This window comes from Vombatus ursinus, unplaced genomic scaffold, assembly GCF_900497805.2.
Source record: "Vombatus ursinus unplaced genomic scaffold, bare-nosed wombat genome assembly UNPS02014926.1, whole genome shotgun sequence".
Lineage (NCBI taxonomy): Eukaryota > Metazoa > Chordata > Mammalia > Diprotodontia > Vombatidae > Vombatus > Vombatus ursinus.
In genome coordinates, this window is record NW_020954704.1 from 1,079,011 (window position 1) to 1,097,257 (window position 18,247).

An 18,247-nucleotide genomic window follows, 5' to 3' on the forward strand; every position below is an offset into this window, starting at 1 on the left:
AAAAAAACAATAAGGAGAAGAATGCCTTCAAAAGCAGAAGTGGCCAAATGGAAAAGAAAGTCCAAGACTTACTGAAGAAAATACTTACTTAAAAATAAGAATGGAGTGAATGTTGAAAACTAAAAATAAATTAATTAATAAAAAAAAAGTTTATCCAGCAAAGGGAAGAGGGAGGAAAAGTAGAGGTTGGTAATTTCTTACTCTGGGACACTTGTTTACTTAATAACAATAGAAAGGTGTGGTCTTCCTGGGGCATTTGTTGTTCCTCCTTGTTTTAGAAGAGGACCAATGACATCATGGGGTTGATGGGGTGCTAATGATGGACCCCTAAAAGGCCCTGGACTTTCCCACATGGCCCAGGTCCCTAGTGTTAGCCTGGGGCCCCTGGCCCTTCCCAGTTAATAGTCTTTTCAACTGTCCTTGAATTCTAGCTTTGACCCTGCCCCAAGCTCCAATTCTCTGTTACTTCTAACCTAGTCCAGCCCTTCATTGTCTGATTGCCCCTAGCTACTTCCCACCCTTAATCCTATCTAGACTCCATTCTTCCTTGGCCACTGTGGTCCTGGTCCCTGGTCTCCTGCTACCTCATAGTCACCCCAGCTTACTGGCCACTCCTATCCAGATCTCCCTAGACCCCTCCTCACAGTCACCTCACACTACTTGGCCCCTCCTAGATCCCTCCCACAGTCTTTCTGTATATGATATTCATCTTGGCCACCATTAAGGTGCTTAGATTCTTAAAATCTGGCCAACAGCACAGACTTACGAAGAATCTCACTCACCCCAATTGGTGTTCTAATAAACCTTGTCTTTGGCTGAAAGAAGGCTTAGGTCGAATTCTTTTGGGCAGGACCCATGACTCTTGCTCTTGCTATTTCAGGGTCCCAGTACCCCTAAACCTCAACATAGCCACCTTCATGGCCACCAGAACAAATTGTTCTCATTCACCCATTTCACTGGGGGAAGTCTTCACATGCTTGGGGTGGACATCCCCCTCACTCACCAACAGGTCTGAGACCTGTTGGTTACCCTCAACCTGGTTTAGCTCCTCTGCCAAGATAGCTTTACCAGAGTGTGGGCTCTGTGCATGCTACAGCTTCTTGGACCCACAGGTGAAAGCTGAATGCCAGGTGGATATCAAAGGGAAATGAATAGCCCTGAAAAGGGGTTCAGCAAGCCCTCACACCAGAGGTGACAGTCCTCCCTGAACACCCCAAAAACCACCTAGTGTACTTCACCACAAAGTAGCAGAGAATTTCTGAAGCCTTTTTTAAAATAGAGGACAGAAGACAGCAAATAGGATGGTAAAGGGACTTAAGTCTACCACATATGAGGACTGGTTGAAGGAACTGGTCATGTTTATCCTGTAGGAAAGAAGACTGTAGGGGATAATATAGTTTTCTTCAAGAATCTGAAGAACTAATGTGTGGAGGATGGGTGGTTGTTGTTTGTCTTTTGTTCTGGAAGAGGACCAATGACAACAGGAGGGTGATACCTTGACTTGCAAGTGAATTGGATTTAAATGAGGCAGGGCTGTATGAAGTTATCAGCCTGACTCTCTCCTCCAGAGTCATTTGGAGTCCTGTGGCAAGACACAGGTCAAGATGACTGGTGATGGCCCTGGATGCAGTGGGAAACCTTGGCCTTTTTAAGCTAAGGTATTTCCTAGGTCTCAATTTGGCTGAGAATTGAGGCAAAAGATGGCCTAGTTTCCCTTCTCAAAAGAATCAATCTGGGAGGGGAAGACCCTCAAGGTTTCTGGCCAGAACAGCAAACAGTTACTATTTACACTCATTCTGAGCCATCAAAACCCAAACAATGAGCAAGTGAGGCTTAGGCTGGGACCATTACTGGCTAATCATGAGAGCCAGAGTGATTTGGTAAGTTTAAAAGCATAATCAAGTAGCTCCATTTGACTCCCAATGGGCTTTATCAAAGCCTGGTTTTTTTAGAGCTATACTTCTAGAAATCATAAATAAAAACTACCTAAGACAAAGAGTTAACTGTCCCAGTTTTTTGGGGGGAAATTACAGAATAAATAAGTAGGGAAGAAAAAAAATCTAGCCCCCAAACTCCAAGATATCTTGTAAAGTATAAGTGATCAAAATTTATATTCTTTTGGATATAGCACCCATTTACAGGTATGACTCCCCATATGGACAGAGGGAGGGGAGGAAGGAAGGAAGGAAGGAAGGAAAGAAGGAAGGAAGGAAGCAAGGAAGGAAAGAAATAAATAGCAGCTATTGCCCAACTGGAACTGGCCTGTTGGGTCCTCAGTGGAGCAGCTACTACTACTACTACTACTACTACTACTACTACTACTACTACTACTACTCACAGATTTTCACAGGTTGTTGTTTGTCCTTTGTTCTCCAAGAGGACCAATGACATCAGGAGGGTGATGACTTGACTTGCAAGTAAAATGGACTTAACTGAGGCAGAGCTGTGCAGAGTCATCAGCCTCACTCTTTGGAGAATGGGTTAGACAAGTTTTGTTAGGCCAAAGAGAGCAGAACTGAGAGCAGTAAGTGAAGGTGCAAAGAGACAAATTCTGGCTTTATGTCAGGAAAAGCTTCCCTAACAAATAGAATTGACCAAAAATGGAATGGCTTACACTCTTTAAGAAGAGCCTGAACAACAACTCTGGCATCTCATCACAGGGATTCTTTTAGCGTGGACTAGATGGTTGCTGGGGACCTTGGGGTCTAGTCCTGGATCTGCCCCAATCACTGTGTGACTTTGGGCAAATCCTTTCTCCTCTCTGGGCTTCAGTTTATTTAACTATAAAATTTATCTAGAAAAAAAAATCACTAAAAGACCTCCAAGATCCCTTCCTACATCTAATGATTCCATTATTTTAAATGGTGTTGAGGAGCTGTGAGGCAGTAGCAAGGATGAGGCCTGGCTTGCATAGTATGACACCCAGGGCTGCTCTGGTTGCTGTGGGGATCACTTGAGGTCAGTGGAAGCTGACAGTGTACAAACTTGTGCTAGGTAAAAGGTTTTACTGTTGTCTTCTGCTTTTCCATCACTATCATTTCCCCAAACTCCCCTTGTCTCAACTAAACTCTTCCTTGTAGCAAAGAACATTTAAACAAAGATGAAAAAACAAAAACAAAAACATTTAATTCTTTTAGAGCAGCAGTTCATACTCTTCTTGGTTTCAGGACCCCTTTATACTCTTAAAATCACTGAGAATTCCCCACCCCCTACCAAAGAGCTTTTATTTATGAGTTATATCTACCAATATTTACCATATTAGAAATTAAAATATTTTAGTATTACTATGAAAATAGTTTTAACTTCAAAGACCCTTTCAAAGGGTCTTGGGGTTGAACAGGGGTCCCCAGACCACAATTTGAGAACCACTGTACCAAACAATTTAGGAGGTCTGGGGAACAAGAAAGAAAGTGATTGTGTAAGTAAGTGATTTAATGGATGCAGTAAATGGGTGTTGCCTCTGAGAAACTGAGATCTGGGAAAGAAAATTGTAATTTAGAAAGACCAAGGTCACCAACTGAATCCCTGACCACTGCCAATTCAATGACTAGAGGAGAGAGTGAGGTTGATGACTGTGTCCAGCTCTGCCTCACTCAAATCCAATTCACATGCAAGTCAAGACATCACCCTCCTGATGTCATTGGTCCTCTTTGACAACAAGGACAAACAACCACAAGGACTGGCCAGCCTTGGAGATGAGAGAGAGGACTGCAGTTATGGAATGTTCTGGTGAGAGCCAGACACTCCAGTGAGAGTTAGTGGAGGGCTTAGTAAGGAGAGATTGGCAAAGGTTGGGAGGCACAGAGTAGCACTTTGGGTATTTGGCCTTGGGTGTTCCCCATTGAACTGTCATTGTGAGGTGTGAAGGGTGTTCCCAGGTGTCTGTGTCCAACAAAGTTTGTGGCTTGTGCTTCTCAGGCTCTCCTATGCAGCAGTGTTCCAGTGTGGGGAGCAAGTAAGGACAACCATGAAGTCAGCTCCAATCCAATGCTGCTGATCTGAATTGTGCCAGATAAGCTTGCTTCTGATTCCCTGTCCCTAAAGAAGTATATTTGATGGCACTGGGCAACCTTAACACTAAATCACTTCCATTCTGGGTATAGCTCAGATTATTTTTTCCTGGCTCATTGGATGCTCAGTTATTGAGTTCCATTGTTTCTGATTCGCCCTGGTCTAGTCCATTCTGTTGATTTACCACTCTGTTTTTTAACCATTACCAGATGGCCTTGATGACTGGTGCTTTATAATACAGTCTGAGATTTACAAGTGCTATTCTCCTTCTGTCTCTACCTCTTTTCATCATTTGTTATTTTAGAATCAGGTTCATTTTTTAATCTGATCGGAGAACTTAATGATACTGCATTTCCCATCTTCCTTAATTAATTAGGTAAGAGTGTCTTCATGCTCCAAGTCAACAAATGAAGTGTGGAATCTTACACCCATGTCACTTTTTCACTAAATAAACTCCAGTGGTCCCTTACTGCCTTCAGTATCCAATACAAAATGTTTTGTTTGGCATTCAAAGTCCTTCACAACCTAGCCCCTCCTACCTTTCCAATCTTCTTATACATTACTCTCTAACATGTACTCTTCAGTCCAATGACCCTGGCCTCCTGGCTGTTCCACAAACAAGGTACTCCATCTCCTGGCTTTGTAGTCTTTTCCCTATGGTTGGTTAGTTTAAAAAATGTTATTCTCCTATCTTTTGAATCCCTTTACCCCTGCCATATCACCTTTCATATTCTAGCAACCCCAAACCCTAGATTACTAGCCTCATTCCTGCCACCATCTGTTTTCTCTCCTCCTACTCAATTGCTACTAAAGAAAAAGTCACACAGTTATGCCAGCTTGGTCCACTACAAATATAACTAATCTAATCTCAGTTGGGGAGGTAGCTAGGTGGCTCAGTGAATAGAGCACCGAGCTTGGAGTCAGGAAGACCTGAGTTCAAATCTGGCCTCAGACACTTAATAGTTGTGTGACTCTGGACAAGTCACTTAATCTCTGTTTGCCTTAATCTACTGGAGGAAGAAAGGCAAACCAGTCTAGTATCTTTGCCACAGACAATATGGTCCACAGGGTCACAATGAACAACTGAACAACAATCTCAGTTGGGCCCTGATTGACTCTCTGGTATACTTCCCATAACTGCTTTCTTGAACCTTCTCTTTTTTCATCAAATCTCTATATCACCTTCTCCCTATGACCAAGAATGAAATGATCTCATCCTTTACTAAGAAAATTGAGGCAATGTACTATGAATTTTACTCCATAAATCAAAACCACTCCACATAGTCTCCCATTTTCTTTTCCCCTGTCTCATCCTCTAAGGAAGATACAGCCCTTCTCACCAAAGCCATCCCTCCAGTTGTGTCCTTTATCCCATTCTCTCCCATATTCCTTCAGAAACTTGTTCCTTTGATCATTCCCTCTCCCTTATCTTCAGTGTCTCCTTATCCACCAGGTCCCTCTCTATTGCCTCCATGGGTAGACAGAGACATATTGACATATATAGATAATTTATTTTCATGTGTATGTGGATATGTGGATATGAATATTTATAGATATTCTCTTTTTCACAGCCAAACTCCTAGAAAAAATACTTCATATTTATTGTTCTATATTTGTACCTTCATTTCTTCATTTCCCATTCACTTTTCAGTCCATGCAATATAGCTTTCAACCCCACCACTGGACTGAAATTGCTCTCTCTGAAGTTTAATTAGGTAAATTGCTAAAGAGAAATTCACACAATCATGCCAACTTGGTCCACTACAAATATAATTAATCTAATCTCAGCTGGGGAGATTAATTATATTAATAATATAGATTAATTATATTAATCTAGGTGGCTCAGTGGATAGAGTGCTGAGCCTGGAGTCAGGAAGACCTGAGTTCAAATTTGACCTTTTAAATCTGAATTTTTAAGCATCAAACCCATTGGCCTTTTCTCCACCTTGACCTTTCTTGCAGTTTTTGACACTGTTGACCTTTGTATCCTTCTAAATATTCTCTCTGTCTTTGGCTTTCATGACACTTCAGTCAAGAGACTCCTCCTCTCTTGTCTGAGTGTTTCTTCTCAATCACCTTCGTCAGATTATCATCATCATCTATCTCCTTCCTATCCATTAAGCATGAATGTCTCCTAAGTCTCTATAATGAGTCCTATTCTTTCTCTCAGTGATCTCATTAGTTCCCACGGGTTTAATGAGTGTGTCTAGGCAGATGAGCCCCAAATTTACATATTGCAGTCTACTCTCCCTCCTTAGCTTCAGTCTTGTGTCACCAATGGCCTGCTAGACAACACATACCTAGATATCCTACAGACATCTCAAATTCAACATGGCTAAAACAGAGCTCAGTATTTTACTTCCTAAAACTGTCTCCCCTCCAAACTTACTTATTTCTTTTAAGGCCTCCACTATCCTTCCACGCTCCCAGGTTTACAACCTTGAAATCATCCTTGATTCTTCCCTTTCCTTATATTCCATGTCCAATTACTTGCTAAGTCTATTGATGACATTTGCATCACCTATTTCATACCTTCTTCTCCTAACTCACTAGGATAGTACCTTGGTTAGGTCTCTTATTATTTCTTGTATGGACTATTGCAATTGCCCTTTGATTAGATTACTTGATTCTAGTCTTTTCCTTTACCAATCCACAAAACTGTCAGATTAATTCTATCCCAAAAATACAGATGTGAACATGTCATTACCCTACTCAAAAATCTTCAATAGATCTGTATTATTTCCAGGATAAAATATAAATTCCTCAACCTGGCATTTAAAGCCATTCACAGTATGGTGCCCACCTACCTTCCTATATTTACTTCATATTAGCTAGCATTTCTATAACACTTTATGGTTTGCAAAACATTTTATAAACATTATCTTATTTGATCAGATTGACCAACATGACAAAACAGGAAAATGATAACTGTTGGAGAAGATGTGGGAAAACTGGAACACTAATGCATTGTTGGTGGAGTTGTGAAATGATCCAACCATTTCAGAGAGCAATTTGGAACTATGCCCAAAGGGCTATAAAAATGTGCATACCCTTTGACCCAACAATAGCACTTCTAGGGCTATATCCCAAAGATATCATAACAAAGGGAAAAGAATCCACATGTACAAAAATATTTATAGCAGCTCTTTTTGTGGTGACAAAGAATTGGAAATTGAGGGAATACCCATCAATTGGGGAACGGCTGAACAAGTTGTTATATACGAATGTAATGGAATACTATTGTGCTGTAAGAAATGATGAACAGGCAGACTTCAGAAAAACCTGGAAAGACTTGTGTGGACTGATGCTGAGTGAAGTGAGCAGAACCAGGAGAACGTTGTACACGGTAATAGCCACGTTGTTTGATAACTAACTTTGATAGACTTAGCCCTTCTCAGCAATGCAAGGATCTAAGACATCTCCAAAGGTCTCATGATGGAAAATGCTATCCACATCCAAAGAAAGAACTATGGAGTTTGAATGCAGATTGAAGCATAATATTTGCTATTTTTTTTTCTTCTGTTGTGTTTTGTCTCCTCTTTCTGGTAGTTCCTCTTATTGGTTCTAATTCTTCCTTACAATGTCACTAATTCAAAAATATGTTTAATAGGAATATATATATGTACAGCCTATATAAGACTGCACGCCATCTTGGGGAGGGAGGAGGAGAGAGAGGGGAAGAAAAATTTTAAAATTCAAAAGCTTATGGAAGTGATTGTTGATAAATCAAAATAAATTAATAAAAAAACCATTATCTTATTTGGTCCTCACACAACCCTGAGAGGTAGGTGCTATTTTACATTTTACAGATGAGGAGACAGAGACAGCCACAGGTTAAGCGATATGCCCAGAGTCACACAGCTAGCAAGTGACTGATGCCTCATCTGAACTCAGGTTTTCCCGATTCCAGTCCAGAGCACTATCCACTGACTCTTTCCTAGAACTGACATTCCATGCCTTTGCACAGCTTCCTTCAAAGTTCAGCTCAGGTTTCATCTCCTCCAAGAAGTCTTTTTTCAGTCTGCTCCAGTTGTTAATGTTCTTTCTTTCCTCAAAGTATCTTCTATTTACTTATCTGGGTATGTGTTGTATTCAATCCACACCTCCCCACCCCCCCAACCGAAGTAAGTTCTCTGTTGGCAGAAACTGTCTCATTTCTGCTAATGTATCATTATTGTTTAGCACAGTACTTTGCATATAGGAGTTACTAAATACTGATGGAATTGAATTGAATCTTTTTTTTTCCAGACTATTTAGCTGTTGGGAGCAGAAAGGGTCATTGCCCAAAGAAATTGGTCTCCAGAGAGACTGTGTATAAAAACAGAACCAGTCAGGTTGGAGAACTAGGGCAAGCTCTGACAGAATGAACTGCTAATTAAAATGGACATCACCTAGAGCCTATGGGGGTGTACCCAAGCACTAACTTTTGAGCCTCTGATGTTTAGAAGGTATCATGGAAATAGAAGGATGGGCTACGTGGCTCAGAATCTCCCATTTCTCTATGTCAGGTTTCCTAGAAAGACCTTCTATCTGTGCAGGTAGCATACATTCTGCCAGGGGGCAAAAGGGGGCTTTGAAGTGGAACTTCCATTTAGGATCGTGGGGCAACTGTGCAAATACATTTTTATTTGGGACGCTCTAATCAAAGTCTCTTTCTGCATATATTCACCTAACTCATAATATTAAAAAGTGATGATTTGCTAGCCAGGCTCACCCTGTTTTGAAAACAGTTTCTCAAGAAGTACCCTGTTGTTGTTTAGTTGTGCCCACCTCTTTGTAACCCTATTTGGGGAGGGGTTTGCCATTTCTTTCTCCAGCTCATTTTACAGATGAAAAAACTGAAGTCAACAGGGTTAAGTGACTTGCCCAGGGTCACACAGCTTGTAATTGTCTTGAGTCCAAATTTGAATTCAAATCTTCTTGAATCCAGGCCCAGGACTCTATCCACTTTGCCTAAGAAGTATTTTGGAAATCATCAATTTTCTATCTTTTTTTCTGAATGCAAAGGTAGAACTAGGAATTGTCTACCTTGGCATGTGCTCTATTTCCTTTAGACAACACTAAGGATGGTACCAATCTACATGCTCTGCATGGAACATGGCTCACCACATTTATTTATTCAGACTTAAATACTGCACCTTTCTGGCAAGCCACACCTCGACTAAATTGACCAGATATTGTATAATCCCACACTTTTGCTTGGTGTCCTGAAAAAAAAAATTCTTCCAGAGTTAACATTCTACCTGTCCCTTTTTGCCATGTTTCTAATCTGGTTACCCTCTCTTGGGGATGCTTTGACTGTAGGAGTGTTGGGGGAGGAAAGAAGAGAGGGAGGCCAGGGGGTTGGATTTCACACATGAGCAACTCTGAAAAGGTAGAGAACATTTATAACCAAAGCAATGTACTTGACTGGAATTCTGTGTTCTCTTTGGCATTACTGCAGAGTGTTGCACTTAAATAAAGGTCTCCTCTTCCCCTGAATTTCCCTGACACATAATGAAGCTTCTTCTTAGACTAGATCCTAACATGACTATAAAATAATTCCCTACATACCTGAATACTGGAAAGGGGATGGTCCCATAAATGAGGCACAAAGCATTATGACTTGTGGGAATTTTTGTAAGGATAAGGGGATTTATATCTGAGTCAGAACAACTGAGACCCAATCCCCTTTTGGAAAGGAGAAGGGCAAGGACAAAAAAAAAATTTTGAATCTCAATGAATTGGAGAAATCATCTGTTCTAGTGTTCTAGTTCTTTCTATTGAGGGTGGGGGAGTGGAAGTGGGGGGAGAAGGAGGATGCACCCTCTGCTAACCTGGAGATGATGGAAGAAGATTTAATTTCTTCTTTAACCAGAATCATGAAATCTTATACTAATCCACCACAGTTAGTGTAAGTCAAGACACATACAAGTATTATTCCCTTCATCATATGATACCTTGAACTGTAATGGAAAGAGGCAATGCTTCCTTATCCACCAGTCAAAGGTTCCTCTCCTACCCTTACTCAAAACAGCTGGTGGACCCTTCCCTCAGTTGGCATTACTTGAATCTAGCAGTCAGGGCCCTTTCCAGGAACTGATTCTAATTAAGTTTTCAAGAGAATGTAGAAGAGAGCCCTTCTCCTGCCCTCACAGTGTATTTCCAGCAGGCTGGTCCTGCAGAAAGTGGAACTTGGGAAGGCAAAGCAGTTGAATAGTAGCATGCAACATCCTTGTCCTTAAAAGAAAAAAAATGTGTTTGTATGTATGTGGGAGGTGAGGGTAGTGAGCTGGCAGATGAGAGGGGGAAGCCATTGAAAGGTGTTAAAGCAAGTCTCCTGACACTTCTTTCCATCTAAGAGATGGCTGCCATCATCATCATCCACAAAAAAGTCAAACCTGGATAACTTCAATGTCTTCCTAGCTATTCCTTGAAGTCTCTACTTTCTGTTCCCCCACTTTCTTTTTCTTAAAACAAATGAACAAAAAAAAAGCCCATCAGTCTGGCTATCACAAAATATGTTACGGATCTGCGAGACTTAATAAAGAAAAATATGAATATTGAGAATAATGAGTATGTAGATGTCCTTAGTTGACTTTGAAAATATAGTCAGGCCCTGAATGTGGAATGCTGTATGTGTTTCTCTGATCAGAAGTTCAGAAAATTGTGCAGTATTTAACACCTTTTACTAAGCATTTATTAAGCTTTTACTGCATGAAAAGAAAAAATGAAAAATAGTTCCTGTCTTCAAGAAGACTACAGGCTACTGGGGGGAGGGAACCTGGGGAGAGAGGACAACATGTACATAAATAAAAGAAAAATTATATACAAAGTATATGTAAAATAAATTCAATATAAGTTCTAGGGATAAGGATGGGGAGAGCACTAACTAGGAAGGGGGTGGGGGTACTGTTCAGGAAAAGCCTTGTATAGGAATTGTAACCTGAGCAGAACCTTGAAGAAACGTTAAGTATGGAAGGGCAGTGGATTCTGGGTGTGAGGAGGACAAACCTTTCAAAGGTATGCAGATGGGAAATAGAGCATAATGTTCAAGGAAGAGCAAACAGGCTACCTTGACCTGAGAGCAGAATGTGCTATAAGTCCGGAAAGTTGTGGGGGGCGGATTTTGAAGGCCAAATAAAGAAATGTGCAGGTTATCCTAAAGGCAATGGTGACCCATTTTAACTTCGTGTACAAAAGGGTGGTATGGTCAGACCTGTGTTTCAGGAAGGTATTGTAATAATCCAAATCCAGGTGAAAGGATGAACAAAATTTAGCAATTGACTTGATAGGGGAGTTTAGAGTCCAGGATGATTACAAACTTGTGAACCTGGGTGACTGAAAGTAAAGTGAAGTAAAGTAAAAGGTAATGCCCTTAACAGAAATAGGGGAGTTTGGAAAGGTAGAGGAATAGGTGGAGTTTAAAGGGAAAGAATAATGAGTTTGTGATACAGATGAGATATCCAAATGAAAATGTCCAACATTTGGTGATGCAGCCCTGGAGATCAGGCCACTTCCAAACCATAATCCCTATACTCTGGCTATTATCCTCATCTTTTTCACCCTTCTCCCACTTGAATCTTGGACACTGGGCTCTGATAGGTTAGTTTTCCCTTTTTTTTAATTAATTTATTTTGATTTATCAACAATCACTTCCATCAGCTTTTGAGTATTAAATTTTTCTCCCCCTCCCTCCCCACCTCCCTCCCCAGACAGCACGTAATCTGATAGAGGTACTATATATATATATATATATATATGTATGTATGTATGTATGTATGTATGTATATATACACACACATTCCTATTAAACATATTTTCACATTAGTGATGTTGTAAGGAAGAATTAGAACCAATAGGAGGAACCACCATAAAGAGGAAACAAAACACAACAGAAGAAAAAAATAGCAATTGGAATGCTTCCATCTGCATTCAAACTCCATAGTTCATTCTTTGGATGTGGATAGCATTTTCCATCATGAGGCCTTTGGAGATGTCTTAGATCCTTGTACTGCCGAGGAGGGTTAAGTCTATCAAAGCACAATGTGGCTGTTACCATGTACAAAGTTCTCCTGGTTCTGCTCACTTCACTCAGCATCAGACCATACAAGTCTTTCCAGGTTTTTCTGAAGTCTGCCTGCTCATCATTTCTTACAGCATAATAGTATTCCATTACATTCATATACCACAACTTGTTCAGTCATTCCCCAATTGATGGGCATCCTCTCAATTTCCAACCGACCTCCACTTCACTTATCAATTGTTTCCAAATCATGATGCTGCCGCACACATTCCTCCCTTCCTCCCAATCCTTATAGCTCTAACTTCCCCTTGTAGAAGGTAAGATTTTTGGGGACAGTGACTGTCTTGCACACTTTCATTTGTATCATACACTCCCACTCCCACTCCTACCCCATGCTTAGCACACTGCATAGCACATAGTAAGTGCTTAATAAATGCTTCATCATTATCATCCTTTGAGAGTAATCTGGGATGTTGATGGAATCACCAAAAGAAAGAGTCTAGGGAAAGAAGAGAAGGACTGGGACAGCCCTGGGGCCACTTGCACTTAGGAGGTGGGAACTCAATGATGATCCTTCCAAGAAGATAGAGAACATGCTGTCAAACAGGCAGGAGGAGAACCAGGAGAACCAGCAAAGCCACAAAAGCTGAGGAAGGAGAGAGAAGGAAGGTGTGGTCAAGGGTGTCAAAAGTGGCTGACAGTTAAGAAGGATGAGGATTGGAAAAACTCATAGGATTTGGAAATTAAGAGATCATTGGTAAAATTAGAGGGAGCAGTTTCAGTTGAGTGATGGAGTCAAAAGACAGATTGCAAGGGGTGGAGAATGAGCAGGACATGAAGAGAGGAAACAAACATAGGAGGGTGTTTCTTCTTTACCTTTCTATTGGCTGTCCACAGACCTGTACTTCGCTCTTTACTCATCTCCACCTTAGAGAATTCCTCTCTTCCTTTAAGAGAAAGCCTTGCTTCATCCCCTCAACTGCTACTGTCCTCCTACTCTAGCTCCCTGGCACACAGTAGGTGCTTAATAAATGTTTATTTCCTTCCCTTCCTTTCCCCCCTTGCCTTACTCAAAAGAATGTGAGTATGGAAAGGTAGGTTGCAACCAGATCGTGGAGAGTTTTGTTTGGAATTTGTTTTGTAGGTGGCACAGTGGATAGAGTCCCAGGCCTGTAGTCAGGAGGACCCGAGTTCAAATCCAGCTTCACATATTTACTTGTTTTATGATTCAGGACAAGTCACCGAACCACTCTATTTTGCCTCAGTTTCTTCTTCTGTAAAATGGGGATAATAATACCACCTATCTCCTAGGGTTGCTGTCAGGATCAAATGAGATAATCAAAGTATCTGGCACATAGTAAATGCTATATACTTAGCTATTATTAATGAGGGATCAATGGAGTTTTTGAGTGTTGACCTATGTAATCAGAACTGTGTATTAGCAAGTTTGATGAGACAGTACTGTACAGTGTGAGAAAAAAGAGGAAAGTAGAGGTAAAGAGACCAAATAGGAGGCAGGTGAGATGTTATGAGGACTGGCTCTAGCATTGTGGAAATGTAATACAAACAAGGGAATGAATATAAGATACATTACAGACAAGGGGTTTACCTGTCTTCTCTTCGAGTCAAGGTATCTGAGAATCAGCCTGGTGTTCACACTGTGACTCCAAGTGTTCCCTAGAGCAGCTGTCACATAACTGGATCCAGAAGTACCTGAAATTAACCAAAAATTGGACATGTATAGATATAAGTCCATTTTTTATTCATTGTTTAGAAAGCACCTGCAGGGATTATGCTGATAGCCACAAAGTTAACAAGTTGAAGAATTTTTTTTGGATGGGGCGGTATTCAGACTTGAGATTTCATCAGTGTAAGGAACTCATAGTATGGAGCCGTTCTGCACCAAAGCAGATGAGCAACTCCTCCGTCACTTTATGATAGGTAGATCTTAGAGCATCACCCAAGGCAATGACTTGTCTAAGATCTTACCACTAATATGTGTTAAAACTTGAACCCAAGTTTTCCTCATTCTAAAGCTTATCTTTAAACCATCATGCACCACATTGCCTAGATTCAAAGTAAATACTATGGTTCTTGAGTTTAGCCACCACGAAAACAATCACACAAATGCCAAGTATACCTTCTAATCACTATCCAGGCATTTATACTTAAAACCACTGACACCATCCGTCTACTCTACAACTTTATAAAAGCAGGCATTATTTTGGCATTATGGCATAACAACCCATAGAATGAAGTTCAGGTTATGGTTCCCCTCACATGTAATTTCTTATGGTAAACCTTTCCTAATTAATAATAATGATGATCATGGCTAACATTATATAGTAATTATTATCTCATTTGATCTTCCTACCTGGGAGGTAGGTGCTTCTATTATCCCCATTTTACAGATGAGAAAACTGAGGTAAACTGAAGTTCAGTGACTTTTCCAGGCTTCCACAGCTATAAAGTATTTGAGGTTAGATTTGAATTCAGGTCTTTCTGAATCTAGGCCCAGAGCTCTAACCACTGCGCCACCTAGCTACCTGATTCTTTTAATTGTTAGTGCTTTCTCCTTCCTTAAAGTATCACGTGTATATATCTATTTACATGTTGTATCCCCACAGAGGAATGCAAGTTCCTTGAAGGCAGGGACTACTTTTCATGTTTCCCTTCCATATCTTTAACGTCCAGCACAGTGCCTTGCCCCGAGTAGGTGATTAATAAGTGTTTATGGGATTAGTTTGGATAAAAACCTCCATAGCTAAATAATTTGATATGATTTTCCATATCATTGTAGACAGCACATGTATTTGAAGTTCCTTGAGATTTCTTAAGTTCAGAAACCAGAATAGTCCTTTCCCTTTACCCCAACTCCAGTCACTTTACATGTCTAGTCTGTCTAACATATTTATCTTTTGAATCAGAAATAATCCTTAACTTTATCAGGTCTCATAAAGGCTGTCTATAAATTAGGATTTGTAATAAAACCTTTATAGATCTGTCCTCTAATCCATAATGACCCAATCCTGAGCTTAATTTATGTAATGATGGACCTGCTTAATGGGCTGCCCATTCAACTCTATAAATAGTCCAGGAATATTCTTTATCCATTTGGTTTTTCCTGTTACCCTAATTTACTAGAAAACTTAAATCAGTTGATCATGATTTTGTTTTGGAGGGGACAGGGATAATAGTAATCTATGAGTCTCTTAACCCCATGGGATAGAAAGATGAAGTCATACTCAGGAATCACAGGGTCATAGAATCATAGGCTTCGAAGTAGAAGGGACTTTGAAGTCTTTTCGTCCAACTCACCCATTTCACAGATGAGGAAACAATTCTAAGGACATTCCAGCACTCTTTCTACTGCCCCTTACTTTAGTCATAGGAGATAGGGTAAAACTGCTCGATGGTCTCTGAGTGGGTGAGTTAGGGTTTATCCAAAGGACAATGCTTTCCCCAGCACCAACTGCCATTACTGAAATACTGGCAAGCAAACTTGAGGAGACATTTCCAACAGTGAAGACTTAAAAATGTTATACTACTACAAGAGTAAAGATGACAGACTCTTAAAAAATGACAAAGACATCTCTCAAATTAACCAAGTCTCTTGCTCTGCCTTCTCAGCTGATACTAGGCCCCAAGCAAGACTAAAAATTCTTATGGATGACTGGTCTTTGGAAAAACACTAAGGGTGTGATGTCAGTATCTTATCACACATCTGAACTCTGCACATCCCTCAGGCAAGTGTTTAGCTTCCTCTGTTTTGATGCACGCTGATAAATGAGGGCAAGGGGTTTTCAGAAATGCAATACGTGTCCCAGTTTGGCAAGCTGCTTAACCTGATTCAGCGAGCCGTACTGGCCCCACACAAATCAGGTGGCTTGGAACCGAACAGACCCTGGATGTATGATTGACAATGCTGGACAGAACTAAGAGGAAGGATGTTTCTGATTTGACTTTATGTAACAGTGACTTGAATTTTAAGAAAACATTGGGAAATTGTTGAAGGGATGAGGAAGGGTTGGTGGAGGTCAGTTGAGGGCAGGAAATAGGGAGAGAACAGACATATTATTTCACTTTTTGAAATAATGGCTCAATTATAAACTTAGTAACCCTCTCAACAAAGGCATATAAGCAAGTATGTGAAGTTGAATCCCCGGTACTAGTATTTAGTAACATCTTTTGTCTAATACTTTTCCAACCAGGAAACTCAATGTTTTTTTTTTAATTATTTTTACTCTCTTGAATTCCAAATATTTCTATAAAGAAGTAACAGAAATCATCTTCATTTTCCATGGAAGAAACTGACGCAAGGAGGAATTTATTTGTTTTTCAGAAAAAATTTAACCCAGACTTACATTGCTGAGTTGAGCAACACAGTGTCCTATGTCAATGACCTAACTGACCTGACCGTGAAATATAAAACTGAACCTGTTATGCCCAGTGGGGAGAGTGCTGAACTTGAAAGCTGTAGGACCTGAATCTGAATCCTTGCTCCCTTCCTCGCTACTTGTGTTACCTTGAACAAGTCACTTAACTTTGTTACTCTAAGTCTGCTTCTTCATTTGCAAAAAGAAGGGTGTGTAATAGATGACTTCCAAAGTCCTTCCATCTCCAGACCTTTGGACCTGTGAATTTGCTCTTCTAAACCAAACTGAAGTTGCAAAACTAGAGGTATAATTCTTTTTGGCTGAGGGGTTTAGAATTGCCCAAAGCATATTTTAGTATTTTATTGTGCCCAGTGTTGCTAAAAATAAATGAACTGGGGCTTTAAAAATCTTTTCATTAACCAAAGATTTTTTACCATAGCAGGATCTGACCTGTAATTGATATCTTAGACATAGTTCCCAGAATCCTCAGTGTCTCTCTTAGGGACTTTCAGTAAATCATATAACTTGCTCTGATTGTTTTTCCATCTGTAAAATTTGAATAGTAATATTTGCCTCCAGGTAACAAAAGGTCCTTGGTAACCTTTTAGATGAAGATAACTAGATACATTTAAACGACAATGATGGTGATGAATATGAAACATACAATTTAAACCAGAGAAGACGAGCAGTTTGGTCATTGTCCTTTAATATTTTAACTTTTGTTAATAATAGTCAGGGTAGTAGAATTCACCACTGGTGTAGCTAAAACTCTAGAAATTTGGGTTGTAGGAGCTATCTTTGATATCAAGTCCATACTTTGCTAGGGGTGAAGAGAAAGATGGGGGGGGGTGGTAAGACTTGGGCAAGAAAGCCAATCTTTCGCTTAAGCCAAAGGGCTATCCCAGCTTACAAATATGCTGAGCCTTGGTTGGGTCCTTGAGCAATCAAGATCTTCACTATTATATATACTTGGTTTTCCCAAATCATAAACCCACTTATATCAGGCTGCGTCAGCATTTGGAAGGAGCTTGTGCAGGAGCCTGTAGGAGGGAGAGGCCGGCCTCTGATGGGAAATCTCCTCCTCTGAAAATATTTCAATTTATGGCTATGGTGCAAGACAGTTCTCAGAGAGCAAAGCTAATCTTCAGCAAAGTCCCCACTCCAAAAGCCAAATTCTTACATTTTAGAACAGCAAATGTGCAAACAAACCAGGGACACTCAAGCACCTGTGAGACAAAGGTTTAAGGCCAAGTACAGTTGGCTGTCCTGACCCTCATCTCATTCCAGATTGAAAAGCTTTTTCTTTTTTTTAATCAAGACTAGGAAAGAGGAAATGTGAAAAAATTGAATGAAAATTCCTACACATGCTATCTGGACTTAAATGAACTCATGGAAGGAGAGGGGATGGTTTTTTTGCTTGTTTGTTTGTTTTTTAGTTTAGGTCTTTATTGATTTATTGGTTTATTTTTAGTTTTCAACATTCATATCCATAAATTTTTGAGTTTTAAATTTTCTCCCCATCTCACCCCTCTCTTACCCCAAGGCAGAATGCAATCTGATATAGGCTGTACTTATACATTTATATTAAGCATATTTTCATATTAGTCATGATATGAATTAGAATTAGAACTGATGGGAGGTACCACGAGAATGAAGCAATAAAACAAAACAACAAAAGAAAAGGAGAACAAATAGTATGCTTCCATTTGCATTCAGACTCCATAGTTCTTTCTCTGGATGTGGATAGCATTTTCCATCATGAGTCTTTTGGAGTTGTCTTGGATCCTTGCATTGCTATGAAGAGTTAAGTCTATCAAAGTCGGTCATTGCACAATGTGGCTGTTACTATGTACAA

General features: G+C 40.1%; 1 protein-coding gene across 1 annotated transcript in view; it reads right to left on the reverse strand.

Annotated features, from left to right (window-relative positions):
- RAD51B (RAD51 paralog B) overlaps positions 1-18,247 on the reverse strand; it is an 888,004-nt gene that overhangs the window by 137,988 nt on the left and 731,769 nt on the right. The window contains 1 exon segment of the mRNA XM_027843747.1: positions 13,626-13,729. Coding sequence (XP_027699548.1) covers positions 13,626-13,729 — 104 coding nt within the window.